The sequence below is a fragment of the Diaphorina citri genome, unplaced genomic scaffold, assembly GCF_000475195.1.
Source record: "Diaphorina citri unplaced genomic scaffold, Diaci psyllid genome assembly version 1.1 scaffold138, whole genome shotgun sequence".
Lineage (NCBI taxonomy): Eukaryota > Metazoa > Arthropoda > Insecta > Hemiptera > Psyllidae > Diaphorina > Diaphorina citri.
In genome coordinates, this window is record NW_007377575.1 from 255,808 (window position 1) to 282,088 (window position 26,281).

The following is a 26,281-nucleotide window of genomic DNA, read 5'->3' on the forward strand; positions in this document are numbered from 1 at the left end:
CATCATATGACATAGGTACCCACAGAATTCACACAATCGTTTTTTTCTATGTATCTGCTGCTTGTCAAATATGATCCGGAAGTACTTTAAGAAGGTACTCACAACTTACCCACTGACAAAATCCCAGTATCCTTGTATACCTATTCTGTATCAACATCAACAGACTAGTATTATTTTGTACCTTGCTCCTTGTGTTTATAATCCTAGTCAATATTTGATCAAGTCTTTTCCATAGGAATCGCGGGAGTAAAGACGGGAGTAGGGGATTGCCGAGAAAATGGAATCCTTTTTCAAACAAAAGCAAATATGAAATTTAAAATTGTTATTGAAGAATACAACACACCCAGCATACACACACCTAAGAGAAGATAAAAATCCAATTTTGTGGGATTTGGGACTTTATATTTTCTCTTCTCCAGATTTTATACAGCAGTATCTATAATTTTCAAAATAAATGAAGTTCCTGATAAGTATACATATATGTATTATGATGTTACATTGTTACAAGGTACGTGGTAAGTGCTGTGATCTTGTGAAGGTCTCAAGTAACTGTGGTCCCTGTGTATTTGTACTTGTAGATAAATATTAAATAAGAAAGTATTATTGCATTGTCCAATTCTACGAGTATATTCTTTAGAACTTTGTATTATATTAAATTTACGATATCGATGTACAAAAACAAATCGAATCATATCGCATGAAATCTCAAGATTGTTCTTATTTCATAATACTCGTATTTATCATTCTCTCTACTATCCTCTCATCTCATGTGAAATAGGTTCCGGATTATATTTCGAAAAATAACATCAATTTGATCTCTCTAATTCTCATCCATATGTAGGTATTTTCCATTTCTGTTATTATTGCACAAGTATTTTTCCAGTGAAGGCACGTACTTTCATTTCTTTCCTGTAATTATTTAATTTCCAATAATATCACGTAGTTTTTCATTACTTCCTCGTTCTTGGTCTCGACTCGTTAAAATTTTGTTGCCTACAAAGAAAGAATTTAGAGTGATCGCAACTCATTGACAAGGATGCAATGAGAATTGTAAACTGTATTCCATTAATTTAACTTTTATCTCGTCTTTCAGTTTTGATTGCTCTTTCTGTACGGGTTTGTTTGTTTATTTAAACTTTTTTGTACTTGCAGGCCTTTTAAAATATTCAATCGGGAATAATAATAATAATAATAATAAAAAATAATAATGAAGATGTTCAGGTAGTTTGTGCACAGGGCTGAACTTGAAGAAGAAGAAGAAGAAGAAGAAGAAAAAAATGCTTTCCCAAGCCAAGACTATAGCCTAATCCTAGTATAAACACAGCCTGAAATTTTACATAAATATAGATTTTTACCAACGACCCAGAAACAAAGAAAGGAAAACAGAAAGAAAGAAGAGAGAAAAAAGAAAGAAAGAAATTATTAGAGAAAGGTAGTAGCAAAGAAAAGAATGAAAGAAGAGAGATAATAAGATATGAAAATAGTTCGACAAAGACTGAAATTACGGGAAATGTGGATATAAAATTTCAGGCATTTAATGAAAGAGGAGCTGGAAAGGAGGAAGGAATGGAAAATCTGAAACTGAAAAGTTTTCAAGACTGCATGGTGACTGGAAAGCAAGGGGACAGTTCGTACAAATTTTGCATAAAATGGAAAAATATTTGCAAGAAAAAAAAGACATTAAAAAATGCCCCTATTTTGTAGGTAATAGGTACTTACCTAGTAAAAAAAATAATAATAATGAAACTTATATAACTTTAATAAATTAAAATGACACAGACTGACTCGACTTTTTTTAACTACATTTTCCCATGTGGTGTGGATAATATAATTATGTAGATTGTTCCTAACTCGCATAACTTTCCTGTCCCCATGTAGTCTCATTATTAAGAAATTTAATCAAGTTTTTTTTTTTTTTTTTTTTTTTTTTTTTTTTCGCTTAAAGCCCAAACATATGTTGTGTAAATGTATTAATTTTTTGTGCTGGAGAAAGTGCCCCTTCACTATATTTGTGCCTGGCGACTTGCAATGTAGGTATAGGATACCTTTCATATTTTTATTCTATGTCTATGCCTACGTATAATATTTTTATCTAATGTTCAGTTTTTGCCTTCAGTGTTTAGTGCGACTTCTCCGTGTAATCGGTGTAAAAGTTTTAAACCGAGAGCTGTCAGATATACAGTTACAGTTTCTAGATGAGTAAGGATATCTCGTCTGAATTCTTATTTGCCAACATCCAAGTTTATCGCTAATTTTTTGACCACAGCATCCAGCAATGTTTAAATTAACGATCTTGCTTTGCTTCTATTGTGTTTGAGGAGAATTGTATTAGATTGGTAGAACACTTGTAAATGTTAATTCGAGAACAATGAGACTTGTGGTTACAAAGTTTACAGTTTGAAAGGTAAATGTTTTATAGCAATTTATATAAAACAGTTTCATTTGGGCTTTTTATTTCCTCCATTACAGTTATTATTGTGCATTTGAACTTTGGCCTGTAATTTTCTTCAACGCACTTATCCTGTTATCATGACAGGCGACAGATGTACTCTTGTATTCAGGTTACACTTGTTTCATTCTGATTCCTCTAGTCGAGTCGGTCTTCTCAAAGTTCACATAAGGAGTTATTGGTTTCTTTTGCAGTATGTGACAATGACATGACATAGCTTCCGTCTATGTTCTTCCTTTGTGAAACACGATATGATCCGACTTTTTTCAATCGAAATCTGATCCCAAATTATTCATGAAATATTCTTTATACCCCAAAAATGTATTAGATTGTTGTCCTCTAAAAACAAGCTTTGCTGGCAGACTCAAGACAGCTTTGTTTTTACTCCCATAAGGTTTCCAGAGATATTATGACAGTTTTCTAGGTTCATAGTGTGTGATTACAGTTCTATGGCATGGATAACTCTGGCATTACGTTTCTTTTACGTAATGATATCATTGAAATATGATTTTCTGCTAGTTGAGGATATGACCCTTTCCCATAGCGTGTGACTGTAGTTCTACCTTCAGCAAAGATTTTTCTACGTCCCTAGAAACTACTCACACACTCTTTTTACTGTCTTCTTTCTTCCCACCCCCCGAGGTTTCCCTCTACTGAACTTGCTACGGAATGCTGCACTCAATGTTCTCTAAAATAATTAAGTTGTGTCTGATGTCTCTTTGGAGTTTAGTCTTTGGTCAGAGAGATAATTAAAAAAATTAATCACTCCTCTCTTAATTGCGAAGATAATTGAGTCATGCTATAACTAAATTGAGTAGTGACATGGAGTTCTTCAGTTCCAGCGTGACAATAGGTACAGGTAGACATACGTAACACTTGACCAATCCAGTTATTGTTTCTTACTCATGAAAAATTGAAATCTATGATATGCGAACACGAGGTTTCATTCTTACTCACATGCTTCGATTCAACTTGATCTCGTTATTTGTTTGGGTCAAACAAATTTTATAGCAAAACTTTGAGTCACTTTTACTGGAGCGAGTGACTTGAAACTTTTGTACAGTACCTATAGTGCATTATACAATATACATACACTGTCGAAGTAGGACATGAGGTCTATTTAACTCTACAGTTCAATATTTCCTCGCGCTATATTTAGGAGGAAATTTAATTTTAATAAAATCGGACTGAAGTGGTGAATCATCTGTTCCAATCTTCAGGTCTTTTCTGTTCGAAGAAATCAAACTTGTTTTATATTTATATTTTTTCCCTTTTTTTCTAAGGAAAATTTCTTGCTGTCTTCGACAAAGTTGTAGTCTTAAGTCAAAGTCGTCAAATGTGATGATCATTAGATATTCCACCTGTATACAAGGAAACATGACAGTTTCTTTTGGACATCAATCCGACATCTGACGAAGATGTAAGAAACCGTAGTTTCCGTGGAAAAGGCTCGCCCTTCTTTAATCTAGATATACCTACATAATTAAGAGTATGATCCTACTCTGTACAAAGGTATTTCAAAGTCAATGTGCCTAAGTTTGCATTGTTCTTGGACTTTTCACCAGGTACTCGGTATATTTTTTTCTAGCTTCTAAAAGTACTTTCCTATAATCAAGTTCCGAAAAGGCTCGCCCTTCTTTAATCTAGATATACCTACATAATTAAGAGTATGATCCTACTCTGTACAAAGGTATTTCAAAGTCAATGTACCTAAGTTTGCATTGTTCTTGGACTTTTCACCAGGATATTTTTTTCTAGCTTCTAAAAGTACTTTCCTATAATACATTCTCTTTGAGGTTATAGTTTTGGTCTAGATAGGAAAAATAAATATCAAAATATAATCTCCGGAACTACTCGTAAAAACTTATTTGCCCGCAGCTATACATAGTTTAGAATTGCATAGAAAATAGAACTAGGTAAAATCAAGGTAAATAGATGAATCACGGATTACGTGAGATGTTCACATAAAAAAGAACAAGGAATTGTCTGCCTCTTCTGTACTTGATGTTCTCCCACTACTTATCGTGAACGTGCAAAAATTAAAAAAAAAAAAAAAAAAAAAAGGAAAAATCGTACCAAAAAAAAAAACTCTATTCAAGTTCAAAAAATGGGCATGCATGGGGGGGGGGGTTCCTTATTCTTATTTAGATCTACTTATTATAGTCAACCTTTACAGTTTCTATGCAAGAAGAGGATTTTACAATGTAACGCGATACCCAGATTCCCACCAAAGTCATTAGTCTGGGTACATACCTATCTATACTTATAAGTAAGGACTGGACAGTCAGTTCTCAGAAAATTTGCTACCAGAAGACATGACAAATACCACGATTCGAGACTGCAAAGTTGAACTTTCAGTAGTTCAACATGAAACTATCGGGGTGTTCTCAACATACCCACTACATAATTTTGCTCGTGGATTATTCTCAATTACTCATTTGGAAATTCCAGCCATTCCTTCGCTTCCTGGGAACTCCAGAGAAATTCTTTATTATTTCTTTCCGTAGGAACTTTGCAGTTCTTAAATTTTATTACTAGGAACCACAAATTTTAGTTTAGTATTTAGTGCTCACCCATGTCTAAGAAATCTGATTAATTTTAAAAGAAAAAAGATCATTCTTTTATTGAATGTGTTGTCTTATTCTTGAATTTCAATTGAATCTTACGTAGAAAACCATGGACTTTCATAAATTAAATTTCTGTAGTATTAAAGTATTTTGACCTTCGTTCATGTTGAGAAGCCCTGGATAAATATACATTTTCCTATTGTTTCTAGGATGATGGTCAGTTTTGTTTTGATATTCATAGTTATTGATTCCTTATAGAATGCACATTATAATGGCTGTGAATCTTTGTTGTACTTTTTTTCTCTTGTTGTTTTTCTTTTCATTGTGATATGTGTATGTCGGATTCCATAACTCTAGACCAGTACAGGTGGAATGTCATGGGAATATTTTAGATTTGTTTATTTTAACGTGAGCCGTCTCTAGGGGCCCCCATCTTAGACAGAGCTTTGTTCACACTTTCGGCGTGTTTACAGAATTTGGAGGATTTACAGGTTGGTGTATTATAAAACAGAAACTGATACCCTGCCCTTTCTGGTGAATTTTGAGGGACAAGAATGATTATTTACAGAATTTGGAGGATTTACAGGTTGGTGTATTATAAAACAGAAACTGATACCCTGCCCTTTCTGGTGAATTTTGAGGGACAAGAACCTTTTCCAGACTCGATAAACTGGGAGTGGAATTCTCGGAAGGGACTTTTCATAATTTTCATCGAACGAGCTCATGTCGTTATCCGTTTTACCTCAGTAACTTTATGTTATACTAGTATGTACGAGGTATATTGATATTTATTTTAGTTCAGTAACTCTATGGCACGTTCATGTCCCTCCAAAGTATGTTTGCCCTCGCATTTCTTGGAACACAATTCAAGTTCTCTCACTCTATCTCCTATAGTCTCCAAGGCTGCATGATTAGGTTGATTACATTCCTTATCAAATATTTATCCGATCTGTTCTCAGTTAGTTCCATTGCACTTTTTTTTACCAGCGTTAAATAATTCAACATAAACGGAGAAAAAAAAGTTAATAAATATTTTAAACAGTGAGGGTAAAGTTTGAAATATTTTGTGTGGTTCCGTCAAAAATATAATAAAAAACGACAAAATTCAGTATGATAAACAGGCAACTGAAACTGAGAAAAGATATTTGCTTTACTACAAGTAGCATTAGATGAGCCGAAATAGAAGGTAATAGAAAGTGAAAAAATAAAAATAAACTCCTCACGTTAAAACAGCTTGTTTCTAGTATCCGCTTTCTACTGACGGAACTTCTGCTATCCTATCCCTATATTTCTCTCCTCACGTTAAAACAGCTTGTTTCTAGTATCCGCTTTCTACTGACGGAACTTCTGCTATCCTATCCCTATATTTCTCTCTCTCTCTCTCCTTCCCTCCCCATTGTAATTCTCAAACTCACACCTCATAGTAAGCAGTGGAAGGAAAGAGAGAGGGAGAGAAAAGAAAGCTGTTTTGATTTGAACACTGGAAAAAACTGAAATATTTACTTACCTACGTGTGTACTCTCTCTCCCTCTTTCTGTACTTCCCCTGGTAATTTTGTCTGCACTAGGCTGGTGTACTAAGATAACACTTGTCATCCCTCATTTTCTCCGTCTCTCTCCCTGTCTGTTCCCCTCCCTAACGGTAAATTCACGCATATAAATAGATCTTTTTGTATTTTTTTTTTTTTTTAGGCCTTTGTTTACAGAAAAAAAGGGAGAGATATAGACCCAAGTGGTAAACGTAGGCGCTCTGTAAAGGTATTCTTTGCGCCCTGCTAAATAAATGAATACTTGTTATTATAAATCTGAGTTTAAACTTTGTTCCAGTTAAAAATTAGCCAAAAAATCAGTTCAACTTAAACTAAGTTTAAACTAACATTGTGGTCCGGGACATTAGTTTCATAGAAATACTTGGTTATTTCAAACATTTACAATTTTACACAGCAACAAGAACGCGAAATAAATCACATGGAATAGCAACATAATGTTTTCATAGCTATCGCTAAATTATTTCACTCGCAAAATTTTAAATTACATTTATTCCAAATATGTATAAATTCTATTATGTGATGTTTTAATTTCCTCTATCGAACATTTTCTTTCCTCCTCGTTCCTTGCTTTTTCCTTTATTTTCCCGCTTATCTTTCAGTTTAGGTATTCTCTCTGTTTCCATAGTCCTGGAACAATTTCTTACTTTTTCTGTGTAGCCCAGCACAGCACAGTTGTTAGGTAAGTATGTTTGGACCACGAAATTGAAAAAAGGACTTATCTTGTATTGTGTCGTTGGTTGTTCCATAGATACTTAGGTACCTTTTTTTTTTTTTACTAGAAATAAAATGCAGGTACACCTTCTTGGCTTACTCCATTCATGAACAGGTATTTGGCTTACTCCATTCATGAAAAGCATAATAATTATAAAAAAAATGAATATATTATACATATAAATAGAATTAAATTGAAATAAATATAAATTCTGTCTAAAGAGGGATTTTAATATTTGAATGTACAACATGTTTGGGAAAATGATATGAAATTTTTTTTTTTTAATAATTTCTCTGAACATACCGTGTTTCTCACAAGTTTAAATTGGACTTTAATTGGTTAATAAATGACTGTATGTCGTGTGACTCGTGTGTGGTGTTTTAGGAATACACACATAATATATTATTCGAATTATAAGTCAATACTTGTGTTTCTTGAAGTAAATCTGAATATATTCCTCTAAAAAGTAAATCTGAACTCTTGGAAGACCTTTCACTTTTTATTTTCTATTTTGTTTACAGTGTATCTCCGGCTACTTAACACCCTGTATATTCAGCAATATTTTTACTATAACATTTTCCGCTTCTTAATTTCCACCTCTTCACCTCTCAAAAATTATTTTGTCAGAAAATTTAGTATGATGTTTGTATTTTTGTTTCATTGCGTTCAAATCTGCAGCTCCAGAAAACCACTGACTCTTATGAGCTAAATGTAAACTTTTTATGATACCATCCAGAGTATACTATTGCTTATCCTGTAGCTGTTATCGTTATACGTTTCCTCTGTTTTATTTTATACATTTGAACAACTTCATACAGGCAACTGATTATTTTATTAATAAATAAATAAATAAGAAACTATGAAAATTACATTCCCATTATCTCCAATTGTATTTATTGTACCTATTTGTTTATTTCACCGTTTCCATGTACCTACATCCTATACATATAAACACACGGTGGGAAATGCACATAACTTCAGTTTTTTCCCCAAAAAAGTTTTAAAAAAAATCACTAATATGTTTTTAAAAGGTAAAAAGAAGAAAAAAATATATAAATAATAAAAAAAGATCCCCATGGCATATAAAAATACCCCCCTGGGCCTTGGATTTTTTACTTTTCTGTATAAAAAAAAGTCGGTGCCCTTTATGATATGGTCCGGTAGATTTGAGTTTTCATATCGTAGGTACCTACCTATTTTTTCCCAAGTTTTCTATCTTTTTTTCTTGTGGTGAGGTGATGATGAAGATCCATGGGTCAAAGATTCATTAAAACATGTCGTTAATATCTATACTATGATTGTTTTTGATGAAAACTAACTCTATGGTATTACGATCAAGTTAACTCCAGGTGTCCGTACTAGAGATTGTTTTGTGCTAAAGATATTAAACTTGGAAAATTTATTTTCATCCTAACACCATTTTTCCTATGTAATTTTCTCAATAGTTAGGTAGTATCCTTTTTTTACCCAGAGAAAACTTTTTCATATATACAGGGTGGTTCGTGATTTGCGAACCACGCTTATATCTCAGAAACGGCTGGGAATTAAGGAATGATATAAACGGCATCACGGTAAGTGCTGTGATCTTGTGAAGGTCTCAAGTAACTGTGGTCCCTGTGTATTTGTACTTGTAGATAAATATTAAATAAGAAAGTATTATTGCATTGTCCAATTCTACGAGTATATTCTTTAGAACTTTGTATTATATTAAATTTACGATATCGATGTACAAAAACAAATCGAATCATATCGCATGAAATCTCAAGATTGTTCTTATTTCATAATACTCGTATTTATCATTCTCTCTACTATCCTCTCATCTCATGTGAAATAGGTTCCGGATTATATTTCGAAAAATAACATCAATTTGATCTCTCTAATTCTCATCCATATGTAGGTATTTTCCATTTCTGTTATTATTGCACAAGTATTTTTCCAGTGAAGGCACGTACTTTCATTTCTTTCCTGTAATTATTTAATTTCCAATAATATCACGTAGTTTTTCATTACTTCCTCGTTCTTGGTCTCGACTCGTTAAAATTTTGTTGCCTACAAAGAAAGAATTTAGAGTGATCGCAACTCATTGACAAGGATGCAATGAGAATTGTAAACTGTATTCCATTAATTTAACTTTTATCTCGTCTTTCAGTTTTGATTGCTCTTTCTGTACGGGTTTGTTTGTTTATTTAAACTTTTTTGTACTTGCAGGCCTTTTTCCTATCTCCTTTGTTTTTATTTTCAATTTTATTAGGTTCTGCAATGGATGTTGTTTTTAGTTTCAATTACTTAATATCTTCAAACAGACTGAAAGAATTTCACCGACAATGTTATTGAGGTCACCTTTGAGAAGCTTGTTTATTGTTTCAAACCCCTGATTGAATGTGATGAAAAGCTTAGCTCTTGAAACAGACTCGTCAATATTTCAGGATTTAATATGGTAGATAGGTACTAATGGTTTCCAATTCAATATAAACTTTTATCAAGATTAATGCATTCGATTTGTTTTTCCAATGAGTAGGAGTTATTGAAATGAGTCATTTTCTGATGGGAAAAAACACGTTACACTCAGGTCGGAAAAAAAATCTACTAAAATAATTTTTAAGCCAATCAAAAGTATTTAGAAATCCAGATTTTCAAGTGAAATGTGTTGACCCTATTCAACTTCCCTTTCTCTGCGCTACTTCAGTAGCTAGCACATTCCGGAAGAAGAAAATTTATCCTTTCACTTACCCCCCGTTCAGTGTTTACATTTTCTGCCCTATTTGTTATTTTGTCATTCCAGAATTTCGTTGTTAGTTCACATTTTCAAATATTTGTGTTTACCGATCTGCAGTTACTCTGGTGGAGTCTGCTCGTATATCTCAATGTATTTACTCATAGGTTTGTTTCTATTAAGAGATCTCAGGATTCTTTGGTTTATCATGGAACGAGAGAGCTTGACCAGGTGGAAGGAAGAGAAAAGAATTAGATATACATAATATAGAATCAACTGGAAAAGGATAGGTATGGAAAAAAGGGAGATCATTATTATTTTTTTTTCTTTAGGTTTTAGACTAAGATTACATCAATAGCGTATTTTGAAGGAGAAAAAGGCTGAGGCGCTAATGAAACGAGTCCCAAATCACAAACTTAAACACAAGAGTAGATCAATTACATCTAAATTACTGAACGATACACAACCTTATAAACTGTAGGTGCGAGAATGCCCTTAATTATAATTGAATAACATTACAAAGTGCTATATGATTAGATTTGTACTTCCATCTGTACTCTATGTATACGAGCATTTTCAATAACATTGAGGTATGAAATGTAAGTACATAACTTCAAGTGTTGCGGATCAAAAATCAAAAACTCTTGCCCGAAGCTGTGTCTCGCTTTACTGCATCTTATTCTTGTGCAGCTAAATATACAGGGAGTGGAAAAGGCTCTTCAGCTTACAGATATCTAACGTAATGTACGAATAAGTTCTATCAGATATAATTCTGTACGGCCCTCTCTTTCTTTTTAAGGTCCATGTTAAAACAGCTTTTTTTTTACGTGAGGAATTTGGAGATTAGGGTGTACAAAGAAATTTTAATGCATCATAAATACCCATTTTAGTCTATTTTTCTCAGTATCAGGAGTAATGAGTGACTAGTAATAGTATGGTATAGTCACTAAAGGTAGTATAACCCTGTACATAATCCTGCCAATGATGGTTCTTATTTATTGCCATTTCATGAGCTGAAGTTAAATGGAATTTGGATTTGACTTTATTCTTACGGGCTAGAATAGGTCTAACAGCTTTAGAGAACTTTTACTTACACTTACAAGAAATAGCAGATGGGCATTAGCACGCCAGTCTAACTAGAATACTCCTTTGTCATGAAATCTTGTTGTGTTTTGTCTTACAAAATCTACTTGCAGGTAAGTACAGCACGCCAGTCTAACTAGAATACTCCTTTGTCATGAAATCTTGTTGTGTTTTGTCTTACAAAATCTACTTGCAGGTAAGTACCTCCATCTCCAATGGGTTCATGTCGACGAGACCGCAACGTTTATATGAAGGACATATACTTACCTACAGTCTGACTGCCCCAATCTAAAAACGAGTAAAGAATTAATTAGATTTTATAAAATAAAATGGTGGTTACTTAGAATAATAATTATCATGCATACGAAGTTTTTGTTCTGAAATTTTGAAACCAATGTCTTGTAACTTATTAATTAACAAGTCTTACATACATAGCTTACATAGATGTAGGTATTAGCTTGGAGAAATTTTACAATTGACCGTAGGTATAACATTTTTAAATTTAAATAACCAAAAATGTATTAGATTGTTGTCCTCTAAAAACAAGCTTTGCTGGCAGACTCAAGACAGCTTTGTTTTTACTCCCATAAGGTTTAAGAAGTCGTGAATTTTTGTTTTTTTTTTTGTTTTTTTTTTTTTTTTTGTATGATCATGCATAGTATGCATACCAACCTCAGATATAGGATATAGCCACTCTGTTTTCCAATGATAATCATAATCACTGTTTAATTTCTTCATTCATTCTATTCAAGATCTTTTTTTTTTTCTTTTGTCTGACCATTATTATTTTTTGAATCAATTTCAGCCACTTCATCCAAGGATGATCTACACCGACGTATCGGGGGCAGATGTTCCACAAACAACATGAAAGTTGTATTCAAAGTCTGCTGTCGTCCGGAAGATGTAAACAACCGAAGTAAGTACAAAAATAAGCTTCCTTTATATTTGTTTCAATAAATGGACAAAAATGGCCCTTGTAGCACCAGTGCTTGAACATTCAAAGGTTCCACCCTAACGGTATACTTACATTGAGTTAATGTCCACTAGTAGTTACTTGCAATACAAGGTTTTGAATTGAAAAAAGTATAGAGAGGTTCCTCAACTCATAACATTTCAAAACAAGGTCAGTTCTAATTACAAGGTAGGTATTATTATTTTCAATAATGGAATTTCCTGGGTGTTACAACATCATAATTATTTATTAATTATTCTGCGCATTTCTCTATAATTTACTATTTCACAACATGCCATGAAATAAACTGAAATAATACCGACCAGAATTTTCATGGAAAACCATTAAAAAGCTCAACGATATGGCACGGGCGGCGGCGATAGTTATAGGTTCGAGTCACATGAGCTGGGTTGTGTTTTATGACTCCAACGAAAGATTTTCAATTATTACAAGGTAGGTAATATCATCTGTAGCCATCCAAAAATTTCTAAAATTTACATTCATGTTTTGCGTATCCTAGTAATAGAAAGTAATAGAAAATGAACAAGATATTATGCAAGCCATATACTTGTTATTTTCTCCTAAATCCTATACACAAGGAGCCTGCTTTTTCCTACTACATCTTCCTTACTTCAAGACAACAAAATAAAGAGTTACCTCTGAAAAATTAAGTTCAATTCATGTTCCGTGTTCTAAGTATGTAGGTTGCCATTAACCCATATTATCGACTTGTCTCTCTACCTCTACTTAATTACCTCTTTTTATTTTAACAATGAGAAAAACTGATGAAAATTTATTTCCCACAAAACCTCCTTCCCATATTATGTTTTCCTCTCCCATCTCTTCCTCTGATATACCTTCAGGAACAATGCATTCAAGTTTTTCCTTTTTTTAATTAATTTATTGTTCTTTTATTTCTATTCCAGACTGGAATTTTTTTGGTTCAAAAGAATTCACGGGGAAATTTTAACCCGGAAGAAAATACATTTGAGTTTTCATCACAATGATGACGAACCCCCTAGGAAATGTTGGAAAAACAAACATTTGATTGTGATAATGACAAAAGATAGACGAAATATGTACGTGAAAATATATTATGGTTGACATGTTTATAAGACTGTATAAAATACATAATTATGTTATGCACATCTGCTCCAGAGTGCCCCAGCAGAGTTTCAATTTGTCTCTTTGCGGTGTGATTTTCTTTCCGCTTAGGTAGGACAGATTGGTAGAATCATTTGATACCATATCACTGATTACTACCATGCTATGTTAATTCTACACCTATACGTTCTGCACCTAATATTCCTAAGCCAAAGTTATTCTTTTAAATGGTTTTCAATACGTATCGTATAAATCTTATAATTATGCAGATATGTATATCTAAGTAAATCTATATTATTTATTTACAATAGATATGGCCGCTAACCTGGCATAGGTTAGAATTAGATAATAAAAACACATTCTATCCTTTATAAAGCTCATTGTCATAATAATTTCAAGTAGGTAGCTATATTCCTAAATCCAATATGTTTTTAATTGGAACATATTTCCAATGTAGAGGATTTCGATTCCTATAATTTCTAATATTAGAAACAAAGTAGGATTAAAATGAAATACAATAAAATGGAATTTTTCCCATAGTGCACTCTGTATCCATTGCAGTAGAAATGGGTGGAAAATCTTTCTCAGATATCAGCTTTTCTGGTATTGGCCAGTTATAAGGGGGAAAAGTGAGCGAGTAGGTATTTAGAGAAGAACGAGACCCGAAGTGTATACAGTCCCTTTTCTAATTAAAACTTTATGGTAGGACCAAAACTTGACTGGTGTACTACCGTGTAACTCGATAAAAAAAGAACGTAACAATAACAGGTTGTACATATTTTCAATGAACTCTATGTGAGTTGTTGGCTATCATGAAAATCTGAGGATTGAAATATTTGGAATACATACATATTTATACCTATGTATACGGGATGAACCCCAGCCTCAAAGAATGAAATAGAACAGTGATTATTCCACCAGAGAATAAATACAATATTTCATTTTATCTTGGGATAATTTTCTCCAACTCGGTATACATCGAGTAGATACCTAGTCAGGTTCAGTTCTCATGGACCTTAAATGTATTTTATTTCAAAATATTTTATCAATCTTTTTGATCAAAATATCTTTTTGTTAATGAGCCGAGAGAGGTAAAAGGGTTTTTATGATGATGCTTTTTTTTGTAACCCGATGACCGATTTAATAATTTTAAATATGATCATTTCATTGGACGTCATAGAGTTTGAGAGAAAAATCTTGAGAAGAATATACGGTACTGTATTCAACTCGACAACGGCGCATCTTGAAAAACAGAACTAATAGCTAGACGAGCAATACCTACAAATATCTCTAAATAGGTAGTGCAAATAATGAAAAGAAAGACGTTAATAATTTAGTGTCATGTATTTCAAGTACGCACTTATATGATGAGGTACCGAACTTAATATTAATATTTTTTATTGCTTTTAATTTAGCCTTTCATCCCCCTAGAAAATCCCAAAAAGCACATGAAATGGGGAGGAGTGAGAAAGGAGAGGAATTTCGAAAATTCTGAAAATGCTTTCAAAGAGAGCTCAAAGAAAGTACATACTGTGAATTGTGAAATTTACTTATTTTTATTTTAATTCATATTCCTTTCCTTTTTTTCGTTCAATGTACGGTATTGTTCTTTCTATTCCTGTTGTTTTACTTCGGAAGCGGAATATGTTGAGTTTAGTCAAGTCATTAATCTTCACTTGGTTCTTCACCCCCCATTCTGACACTAATACTCGCAGTCTGCGACCGGGGAACTGACAAGCACCGAGATTTAACACAATATCATACAGGAGAGAATTTGAAGGGAATGGCAATTTGTTGAACTCTCTGTTTCGTCTGTTTATTTCATCATATCAGTTTATCAATATTTCCTGAAATTTAACCAAAACTTTCAGTTGGTTGATTTCAACTCTTGACGTTAGTTTTTAAAACAACGTCCTCTTTAAGGGATCAATATTTTTACATACACATTCCCATTTCAACATTCTAGCACCCACTCTAACATAGGGACCGAAAGGGTTTTCTCTGACTGTGCTTTTACATGTTTAGTATTTTCCAGTCAGTCTACCACTTAATTCCAGTCAACGTGTTTTACGACTCGAGACGTGGGTTGGGTTTTCGTGCTCAAATAGTTTTTATGTCCTTTCAGAATAGATTTCCCATTTTCTTCTTTAATTTTCTTTTCCCACTCTTCAACCTGTGCGCGCCTTTGTTTATTCTTATTTTTATAGACCTAAAACTACGTTACGTCCTAGTAGTGCTATTGCTATTGTTATTGAGTTCTCTGAGATCCCAAAGTATTTTGAAAAATGATTCTATTGACACTTCGGATGATTAACTTATTTGTTCTTGTCAACCCAGAGAGATGCTACAAATTGTAAAAGCTTCTCCAATCTAAATGGTTCTGTTTATGTTATCTAATAATTCAAGCTTGATTTTGTTTTGAAAAGATAATAGAGAACCTCCTGTTGTTTTCATTGATGAGTTCACAAGCTGTGTACCCACACTATTATTATGAGAGATGAATGTACTCAGGTGTCTTGACATCTTTAGCATGCTCAAAGTTATGCCCTAATGTTACTTCATACACTGTTAGTACATATAGTTACTATTGTTAGTATGTCTGGGGAATATTCAATAATAAGAGAAATGTCAGCACTGGCTGATAACTTTATCAGTCCTCTCTCCTCTATCATTATTTTGAACCCTACCTAGTGCATACATTCGGGTATTACCTGTGTAGAATAGTAGATAACGTGACGGTTTTGCCGCAGCTCTGCCGTGATAGTATTGTCTAAGTCTTAAGCACACCGAATTGCCGCATAGCGGAGTACTGACTTTGTCAAGCCCCTCCAAACTTGAATTTCAGATCCGCCTATGCTCCCAAACTATACAAGGTGTTTCTATTATTCCGATCCTCCTTTGTTCTTACAATATTTATATACCGAGTGTGCCTACCCATGTATTCTTATTCAGATTCAGTGTTCTAATAAAACATTTCCTTGTGTTCGCAGCGACCTGGAGCCCTCTGGCGTCAAGTTCCACAACTACTAGTACAACTAGTGCCATCATTTCCCGTCCAGCAGTGAGGCCTACTGTGAATACAGTCCAGTATAGCTCACGACCTAGCACGAGTGTTATCCCCACCTATAATAAACCCAAGAAAACAGGTAGGTATTCCGAGACCGAAAGTTTGATACGAGATCCGACAATAAAGTTCCCGGAATGTCCCCATAGCTCCGCACCTACTGCACATGGAAAAATTTTACAGGAATGAAGCTTGATTGTTCCTTTTTCTAATGAATGTAATTTCATCAATTTCTGATTAGTAGTTTTCAAGTAGTTAGCCATTATCGAACACCTTCTCATTTTACTTTGCCGGATTTTGTTTACTGACTTGTTTGGTAAAATTTTGGATCAAATTTAGAACAATATTTTAGACCAAATTGAAAATTCATGTTTTGTCACATGTGATAACCTTTTCTAGAAGTTTGGAATAATTTTCAATGGTCCTAAGTGTATCCAGACCAACTTCTTTGAGTGTCTCTTTTGCTCAGCTGTGAGGTTCTTGGTACCATTTTAGCGCAAACTGTTTTCACGTTTAATTTTTCATGGAAATTTTCCTCACTGCCTCTCTATTTTATGGTAGCTAAATCAAATTTGTTACCATTTTTTTAATCACCTTTCATTTCAAATGTTTTTGAAAATTTTTCAACATTGCCTTTTGAAGTGGAAGGTCGACCCGATCGTTGATCAACTTCGACGTCCTCCCTGCCCTCCTGAAATCGCTTGAACCAATCTTAAAACGTCCTATTACCCATAAAATCATCACCAGAAACATCTTTTAACATTTGAAAACCTTCCGATTGATTTTGATAATCCGGCAAAATAAAATGAGATGTTCGATAATGTCTGACTACTTGAAAACTACTAATCAGAAATAAATGAAATTACATTCATTAGAAAGAAAAAATTAATCTTCATTCCTGGAAAATTTGGTTTTTCCATGTGCAGTAGGAGCGGAGCTATGGGGACATTCCGGGAACTTTATTGTCGGACCTCGTCATACAACCTAGTCATACAATGGTTGGGACCAAAACCATTGCCGAAGGCAATGTTGGAAATGTTTTGGTCCCTGCTCAACAAAACGAACGTACAAAATTAAAGCAAAAGATTCTCAGGCGGCAAATTTAGCTGATGCCAGGAATCTTGAATATCATTCGTATATTTCGTTTGATTTTCATTTTTAGTTGCCCTGTATGCTTTTTATTTATTGCCGACCCTGGCACCGCCCAAAATTTGACGACTACTTCAAAAAGTTGCATTTTAAAAGATAAAACACTGACCCAAATTTCAGCTTCTCATCTTTAGCAATTCAAAAAATATTCAGGGGTTCCAATACTCGAACGCTCTGTATAGTATATAAAAACCTTATGATACACATTTACATCTCTACCATAGAAGGTTTCAATTATTACAATTAAATAATCTGGAGTAATCCATCCAAATGAAATGAAACCTATCAATAACATAGTATCAAACTGATAAACGAAGAAACTTCTCTCAAGACACGTAAGCTTTTCCCAATGGAACTTTCTGTCTGAAACAATTATTGTTAAGTTGCATTCCCATATTTCATATGATTTTGAAATGTATAATTTTCACATAAGTGCCATTCGAATGATGTAGTTGATCAAATTTCCGAGAACAAATCTTTCTTTTCAATTGTTATTTATACAACTTCTTGATTTTCATTAAAGAAATTTCTATATTGTTCCTGCAGTACTTATTTTAGTTTGAGAACTGTATGTGGCAACTTTCAAACCTGTCCATTTTTTTATTATTATTTTATGTACCTATAACTAGTTCTTTTTGAATACAGGTAGCTAAACTTAAGTAATACTAACTATGAGTGCTTGTATCAATAAGGAGATACCTAGCAATCAAAATTGCATTTTAAATCTCTTTGTTGCATCTCTGCGTCACACCATATCCATATTAAAAGAGAGTAATGCAGGCAAACATAATTATTATTATTATTTATCAACAACTTGATTTCCATAATTTCCAGTGATCTTAATTTTCCCCATTTTCACAATATATGATACCATGATGTAGCGTGTAACTTAAAGATCACAATGATATTATTATTTACTCTTCTAACAGTCCGTGTTGTTTTCATCTTTAGTTATTAAAATTTTTTTATATAGATAATAATAATAAATGTTTCTCACCTGTCCACTTCTCCTTCTTTTTCAAAGTAAAGATACCTACCTAATGCATTTTATCTAGATTTTTTTTTCTAACATTTATTTCAAGAGGGACTAACATAAGGGTCTTGCCTCTATCTAGATGTATTGATGTAAACATTTTTGAATAGGTACCTAGGGATTTTTTTTATATATATAGATGTTTTAGTTTGTAGGTGTAATATTAATTTTTGATTATTATTACTCTAATAAATCGACTGTAATAGATATATGTTTTTATGTTTCATATACAGAGGAGAAAAATTGTACATTTTCTCATTTTATGTATGTAATACCTAAATGATTATTTATTGATGAAATATGTAATATTTTGTTTGTATAAGCGTGTATTATATTATTTGTAGAAATATTTATTGAGTTTAACAAGTTTGAAGCTAATGAAATTCTTATTTAGAAACTAAGAAATCTCTTTGTAAAGCCTTCTCACACTCATAACTATCTATTGTAACTTTGATTTCTTTTCCTTTCAAGAATGGTTAATTTTTTTTATTATCTGACAATTTTTTGCCTTTGTTCATTTAATTTTTTCCTCGGAAATCGGAATGGATCCAGTACCTACGTATTATTTATGTTTCCGAAATCTCAATCTAGGTGTCGTTGAAATGTACAAATACATAGTTCTTTTTTATATCTTATTCAAAGAAGACTTACATTTACCAAAAAAAAAAGCCATGTATTTGATGCTCCGTTTTGGCATAATAAAATAACCATACAGAGCGTTCGAAAAGTCTTGTAACCCCTGAAAATTTGTTGAATGGCTAAAGATGAGACCCTGAAATTTGGGTTAGTCTTTTATCTTTTGAAATGCAACTTTTTGAAGTAGTCGACAAATTTTGGCCGGAGCCAGGGTCGGCCCCAGGGGGGTCAACTTCAAAATCTTAAATGGGAACCCCCCTGATTGTGATACATAAAACTAAAGGCCTTAAAAAATGTAGTACTTTGATATAAAATTGAGCTCGATCCGATAACCAGGGCCGGAGTTATGGCCTATTCAATTTTGAATTTTTTTTCTTCCGTCAATAGGATAAGCACACAAAATGGAAAATTCATTTTGATAAGTGATTTGTGTTTCACTAATGATTCACATAGAAATCCAGACCCAAAAATAAATATTTGAATTTTCACCCCCCGGAGGCCGTCAGGGCCGAAAGTTTAAATTTTATTTTTGGGTCAGAATTTCAAAATGAATCATTAGTGGGACCTATTTGAAGCACAAATCACTATTCCTAAGAAAATCAAATTATAATTATGTGCAAAAATAATTAAAAACTAAATTATCACAAAAGAAGATAATAGAAAGTTTTATTTTTGGGTCAGAATTTCAAAATGAATCATTAGTGGGACCTATTTGAAGCACAAATCACTTATCAAAATGAATTTCCCATTTTGAGTGCTTCCCCTATTGGCAGAAGAACATGGAGAGTCGGGAGTCAAAGAGCGAGTTGAAAAAAAAACTCTTTTTTTCAACTCGCTCTTTGACTCCCGTCTTAATAAGTCCCTTTGAAGATTTTATTATTTGAACGCACTTTGAAATATGAAATTTAGAAAACGTAAGGAAAAACAATACAATTACAAAATATTACAAAACATTTGATTAGATTTATATTTATTTATTTTCTTCATAAGAGACAAACAAAAATAAAGAGGAAACCAGAAACAAGAGGATTATATTTCATTTATACAATCATATAAATAAAAAATATAGGTACTTAATATACAATACAAGTAATATTTATACATGAGTAACAGTAAAGACAGGAGCAAAATTACACAAACCTAAGGGCCAAAATATAACTTGCTGATGAGAGTCTTTCAAAAATAAAACCCTGTATAACTTTAAAGAGAGAAAATGAATTTGACTCTCACTGAAGATTTTCTGGTCAACCATAAAAAAACGCCTTTTTGTTAAAACCTACTAATACCTAATTAGTATACGCAATATTTATGGTCACTTGGGGAAATGATAAATTTTAAAAAATGCTAGATTCAAGTATCAATTTTTCTCATTGAAACGAATAGGTATAAGGCGAAAGATGAACTTTTGAAATATATTTCAATTTCTTGGAAATGAGTAAATCAATAAAATATAAGCTTCCACCCATTCAAAATGTCTGTATTATAACAAAATGCAATTTGTATGATAACCGATATTGGTAATCAATAAAATATAAGCTTCCACCCATTCAAAATGTCTGTATTATAACAAAATGCAATTTGTATGATAACCGATATTGGTCTACTAAGTCTCCTATTTATGAACAAGAATGATCGTTCTTAGATCAGTCTCAAGTCAAAATTGACCAATCAAATGCCTTGAGACTATGCTTAGCACGAACTTAAGAGCCAGCATTTTAATTGTTCATAAATATGGGTGTAAGTCTCCGATTGAGATGGGAATCTACACTCTGAATTGAGTAGGTAGATTGTAGTAAAGTCGAAAAAAAGTGTGAACATCAAAAATAATAATGAAACATAACTTTACTATGTGTGATTTTGGTAAAATGTGACCATTTCTAATACATTAAGGTTAAACTGAAATGACCCCGGCCATTAGGGCTAGGTTTCACAGAAAAGAATGTGAAAAAGACATTTGAAAGAGTAGATAAATTAAATTATTAGAATAGGCACCCTAAATTTCATTAAAAAATATTCCTAAGAAGTCGCTGCCGAGTTCCTCCGCTAAATAGCGAGGTATATCCTTTGAGTGCAGTGACCAATATAGAATGCAGTGACCAAGATAGAAATTTCATTTAACGTGAACTCACCTGGTCAAGCAATCCTCCGCAGAAATCAATAGGGAGATAAATGTAGGGATTGGAATCGTACACTATATGACCGTAGGGTGATCGCATGATCTCCCTTACAGTCTCTCCATACTGATTGAACACCATGACGGGTGTCCCACACTGGTCTGTGGCGATGTAGTACTTGTGTCGGAACATCTGGGCGAATATGAGGAACCCTCGCTCATCATACACCAGGGATATGAGCTTCCCGTACCGAGGACTGTAGATATGAGTCACCTGAAAGTAAACCAGGAACATATGTTTATTTGCTGATTTTATTGAAAGGAATCTATTGCTCCCAAGGAAGAGGAAAACCCGGGATGAAAATCATGGATTTCGCTGGCTGCAAGAATTAAAGGCATGGACACAACACGACAGAGACATATGGAGAGATATTGCCAACCAATACCCAGATTGAAGGAATAGATAGATATGTCACCAATTTATTTATTTATTTTTTTTTTTACTTAAGTTATATATAAAATGGATACTTACGAGTCTTTATATATAACTTAAGTAAAAAAGTATTTACAAAGGATGTCAAAATTAAATAAATTAATTAATAATCACCACTTTATGTTTACTTCCGAAAATCTCATACCTATAACTCCATATAAAAGTCTCAAAGATGTGTGTGGAACGAAGAAAATCATCCTTTTGTAATTCCTGAAAGTTTTACTTACCTGGGTGGGATATTCGTGGTTGTTGTAGAAGAACTGAGTGATATTGCCATAGTTGTCTTTCCTTACTGATAGTCGATCCAGATGGTCGTAGTCATATGTCACATCAAACCTGCCTTTTTTCAGAGCACGAATCTGGAACAAAAAAAATTGACAACGTGTGATAGTTAATAAGAACAGTTTTTATCAAGCGTGCGTAGGCGCGGGAACCTCAAGAGTTCGAAGCGCCGCCCGGCCTATATTAACACGAAATTTATCTACCAAATACGAAAATATTGAAAAAGAATTTGGCAAAAATACGGGAAATAACGCTTTAAGTAATGGAATTCCGGCCACTATCTTCACCTTCAGATCGTTTGTCAGCTTGAATATAACTCTATCGTCTATGAAGTGAAGACTGTCATCAAGGGGACTTAGAGCCAGACCGGTAGGCCACTGCAGTTGAGCCTAAGTGAAAAGAAAAGATAAAATATTATTACTTTTAAGTATCAAACCTCATACTTAGTATAATTACTTAATTTTAATTACCTATGTACCTACCTATTTAAAAAATATTTTTCAAGGAGAAACAAAACTACAATACCTACAAAAACAGTTCATCAAACTCTAACTACCTACACTTTCATAAAAAGGAAACAATGATTTTTTTTCTACTGAAGGCCTCAAATAATAAATACCTAGTAAAAAATAAAGTTCACTGATCACCGATATTGATTCGGAAGAACGGTTCAGCTCACTCTAACTCTAGAACATATGAATCTCAAGTGCTAATAAAATAAAAAGACTTGAAAATTTAAAACTACTGAAGATGTTATAATCATGAATACGAGCACTTACCACGTTGCTGTAATCACGAAGGAAGTTGATTTTGTTCCCAGAAGCATCTGTGATGGTTGACAATTTCCCAAAGCTTGTATTCTTCGAGTACAGGAAACTATATCTCGGTTTGCCAGACGTCATATCTCGCGTAGTTATATGCTGTCCGTATCTATTGAATACGTAAATCTCATTGGTAGCCGGATACGGAATCTTGAACTCTCCATGTTCATCATGGGTTGGTAGGTAATGTTGTAAGGCAAGTATATGAAGACTGCCTTGGTCTGCAACATTGACTACACCGTCTGGAGATACACTGAGTGCAGAGATAGAAGTGAATCTTGCTGTCGACGTGAGAAGCGTCTCTTTAGAGTTCTTCTCAAACTCGGCGCAGTTCGTGGTGTTACAGTTCTTCTTGTCACTTTGCCAGCGTCCAGCGAAGTCAAACATTCTTCCTGTGGAGTCGATAACGCGCAACGCGTTCACTTTCCTAGCGTCTATGTCAGCTATGTACAGATCTCCTGTAGGACTGAAAGCTAGTGCCGTGAGAGAGCCCAGATCCATGTTAGAGGCTCTCACGCTGTCATCTTGTACAGTGGACTGAAATCATAACAATACAGCACAATGAGAAATCATACCCATAGAACATGGTTCTCAACAACTACATACTGAACAAAGGATATTGGATGTGTAGAATTGCAAAAAAAAAAAAAAGACTAACTGCATCTCTATTGTCATCATTCTGATGATCCCAAAGAATTATCTAATGGTTAAGACGTAACCAAAGAGGAAGAGTTTTCCCGACACAACAAATACAGTTCGCGTGATACTCACTTTTTTCGTTTTGCTTTGTTTATCCTTGAAATCTCGCTTGTCTTTATCGCCAGTTCTGCAATGTAATGGAATTCCGGCCACTATCTTCACCTTCAGATCGTTTGTCAGCTTGAATATAACTCTATCGTCTATGAAGTGAAGACTGTCATCAAGGGGACTTAGAGCCAGACCGGTAGGCCACTGCAGTTGAGCCTAAGTGAAAAGAAAAGATAAAATATTATTACTTTTAAGTATCAAACCTCATACTTAGTATAATTACTTAATTTTAATTACCTATGTACCTACCTATTTAAAAAATATTTTTCAAGGAGAAACAAAACTAAAAATAATGTTAAGATTGGAAAGAACCTTCAAAACTGTTTTAGATAAGTGCCTACCTACCTACCTACAATATTTTAACCCATTCCCAATTGATTTAGAATGTAGACAATAGAAGCTAGGCATGATAGATATAAACTTACAGTAGAGGCTGGGAATGATCGGTGACAGTTAAAAGGACTCCATATATTATGATGCTTGTGATGCCCGATGAGAGTATGAATGATTCCCTCAGGACTAACCACACGAATGTTTGTGCCGTCAGCTATGAACATGGTCTTGTCGGCCTTTATTGCGAGTCCTGAAGAAATGACGCAATATAAGTTGTTAATCGTTTTGCATTGTAGAAATAAGAATGAAAAGTCCCTTTACAAGAATTAATTTGTAAGAACGCCCAACAATCGTGTGTGTATGCAATGTGCCACACAAAACGTAAATTTTCAATTGTTAGTGGATGTGACCAAATTACCTACAATAATTTAAAATTGAGGGAAATTATGAAACGGGGGAAAAACCACTCACCCTTAGGATGAGACAATTTAGCGGCCAGTGCCGGTCCATTGTCCCCGCAGTTAGTTTCATCGCCCGGAATACATCTCTCTCCAGAACCTACAGCAACCTCCCAGTTTATACTCGGGTCCGCCACTGATTCCAGACTTAGCACCCGTAGGATTTGATGTTTCTCCGCGTCTGATATGTAGAGATGACCGTCAGCAGGGGAGAGAGCTAGGTAGTATTGATAGGAGACTTGAGTAGCGCTGAAATTATCAGAAAATAACTGGTTGATATTTACAATTTTTCAAGTTTTACTAGTATACTCGTAAGTGTGGAATTCTGTGTGATGCAGTACTCGTTTATAACTATAAACTGGATATTAAAATACTTAGCTGGGTATCAAAATTTTGTAGATTTGTAAGTGTAGTCAAGCAATAATTTATATGAACGCCCGGAAACTCATGTGTATATGCAATGTGGCATACAAGAAACGTTTTACTAGTATACTCGTAAGTGTGGAATTCTGTGTGATGCAGTACTCGTTTATAACTATAAACTGGATATTAAAAATTAAAATACTTAGCTGGGTATCAAAATTTTGTAGATTTGTAAGTGTAGTTCAGCAATAATTTATATGAACGCCCGGAAACTCATGTGTATATGCAATGTGGCATACAAGAAATACACATCTTTGAATTGTTAGTGGATGTGTCAACATTACCAACAACAATAGGCTTTTAAAATTATTCATGAAGATAAAATTATTAATGGAAATTAGGAGGATGTGAGATTAAACAATATTAGAAAACTCGTTTATTTTGTTATTACCTCCAGATTCTTTAGGTGATCAAGTTATCAATCAAATTCATGAGCTTACCTCAACTGTAACACGGTGAAAACATTTCCCTCTGGAGTCAGCCTTCTAACCAAGTTGAAGTCTCCCACATACAAACTGCCGTCCGGTCCACTGGTTAATGCTACTGGAGTCAATAGTCTCGCATCTCTGGCCACCCCGTCACAATCTTTACACACGAGAGGGCGTTGCAATCCGGTTCCCATGACAACGCTAACCGTACGAGGGAATTCGTGTTTCAAATGCAGACTGGAGCCGTCACCTTTCTGGAGAATACCTGAGGAATAAAATACAATGAAACATATTAGTTGATTATCGTAGAGAGTTGGAAAATGTTATGGCTTACCAAGAAGAGTTGAAGGACAGAAATAAATAAACACCGATGTTAATTGGTCAAAATTGACTAGTCGGATACCGTTTATTTTCGGCACTGGATCTAAATACTTTTTTTGTCAAATTTCAAGCATCCCAGTTTATTATGTTGCCAAAAATTGCTACAACATTTCTTCATCTAGTTGCCTGTTTTTTTTTTTATTATTATTTTTTTTATATATAAGGAGAAATAAAACATGAATCGTACCTTCATGGAAATTATAATGGTGATGCACATCCAAGCTCCAGCCTCCAATATCAGAAATGTCCACATCGAAACCTTGCAGAGTGCAAGTTTGGGTTTCCCAAACGATAGAGCTGCAAGATTCATGCTCATAGCCGATAGAGATTTTACATTGTGCCACGCCATACACCTGAGGGGTTAAAAGAAATGTTAGGGTTAAACACATTCGTCCTTTTTCCTATTTCTCATCTTCTTCTTCCTCTCTCTCCCTTTTTCTTGCCGTTCTTCCTGTCTCTCTTCTTCTTCTTCTCCTCCTCCTCCTCATTCTTCCTCTCTCCCCTCTTCCTCTTTTCGAAATAGAACTTACTTTTTGCTTGTAAACGTTTCGCTTGTTCCACGTAAACACGTGAGTCAGGTTGGGGTCCGCCTCGTAGGTTTTAGTGTGAACGGATCCTTCTATTTCTACTCGTACATGAACTTTGACCAGTGATGCAGGGATCTCGTTATGAGTCAGATGAATGAGGATACTGGATAGATAGCCGGACGATAAACTACTCCTGTAGGTGAG

At 33.9% G+C, this 26,281-nt stretch overlaps 1 protein-coding gene across 1 annotated transcript in view; it reads left to right on the forward strand.

Annotated features, from left to right (window-relative positions):
• The window catches only part of LOC103504886 (ephrin-B1), a 56,476-nt gene extending 40,094 nt beyond the window's left edge, over positions 1-16,382 (forward strand). Inside the window, exons 4-5 of the mRNA XM_008469184.1 lie at positions 11,879-11,989; positions 16,120-16,382. Of these exons, the coding sequence (XP_008467406.1) occupies positions 11,879-11,989; positions 16,120-16,382 (374 nt within the window). The remainder of the gene's footprint in view (positions 1-11,878; positions 11,990-16,119) is intronic.
• The last annotated feature ends 9,899 nt before the right edge of the window (positions 16,383-26,281 follow it).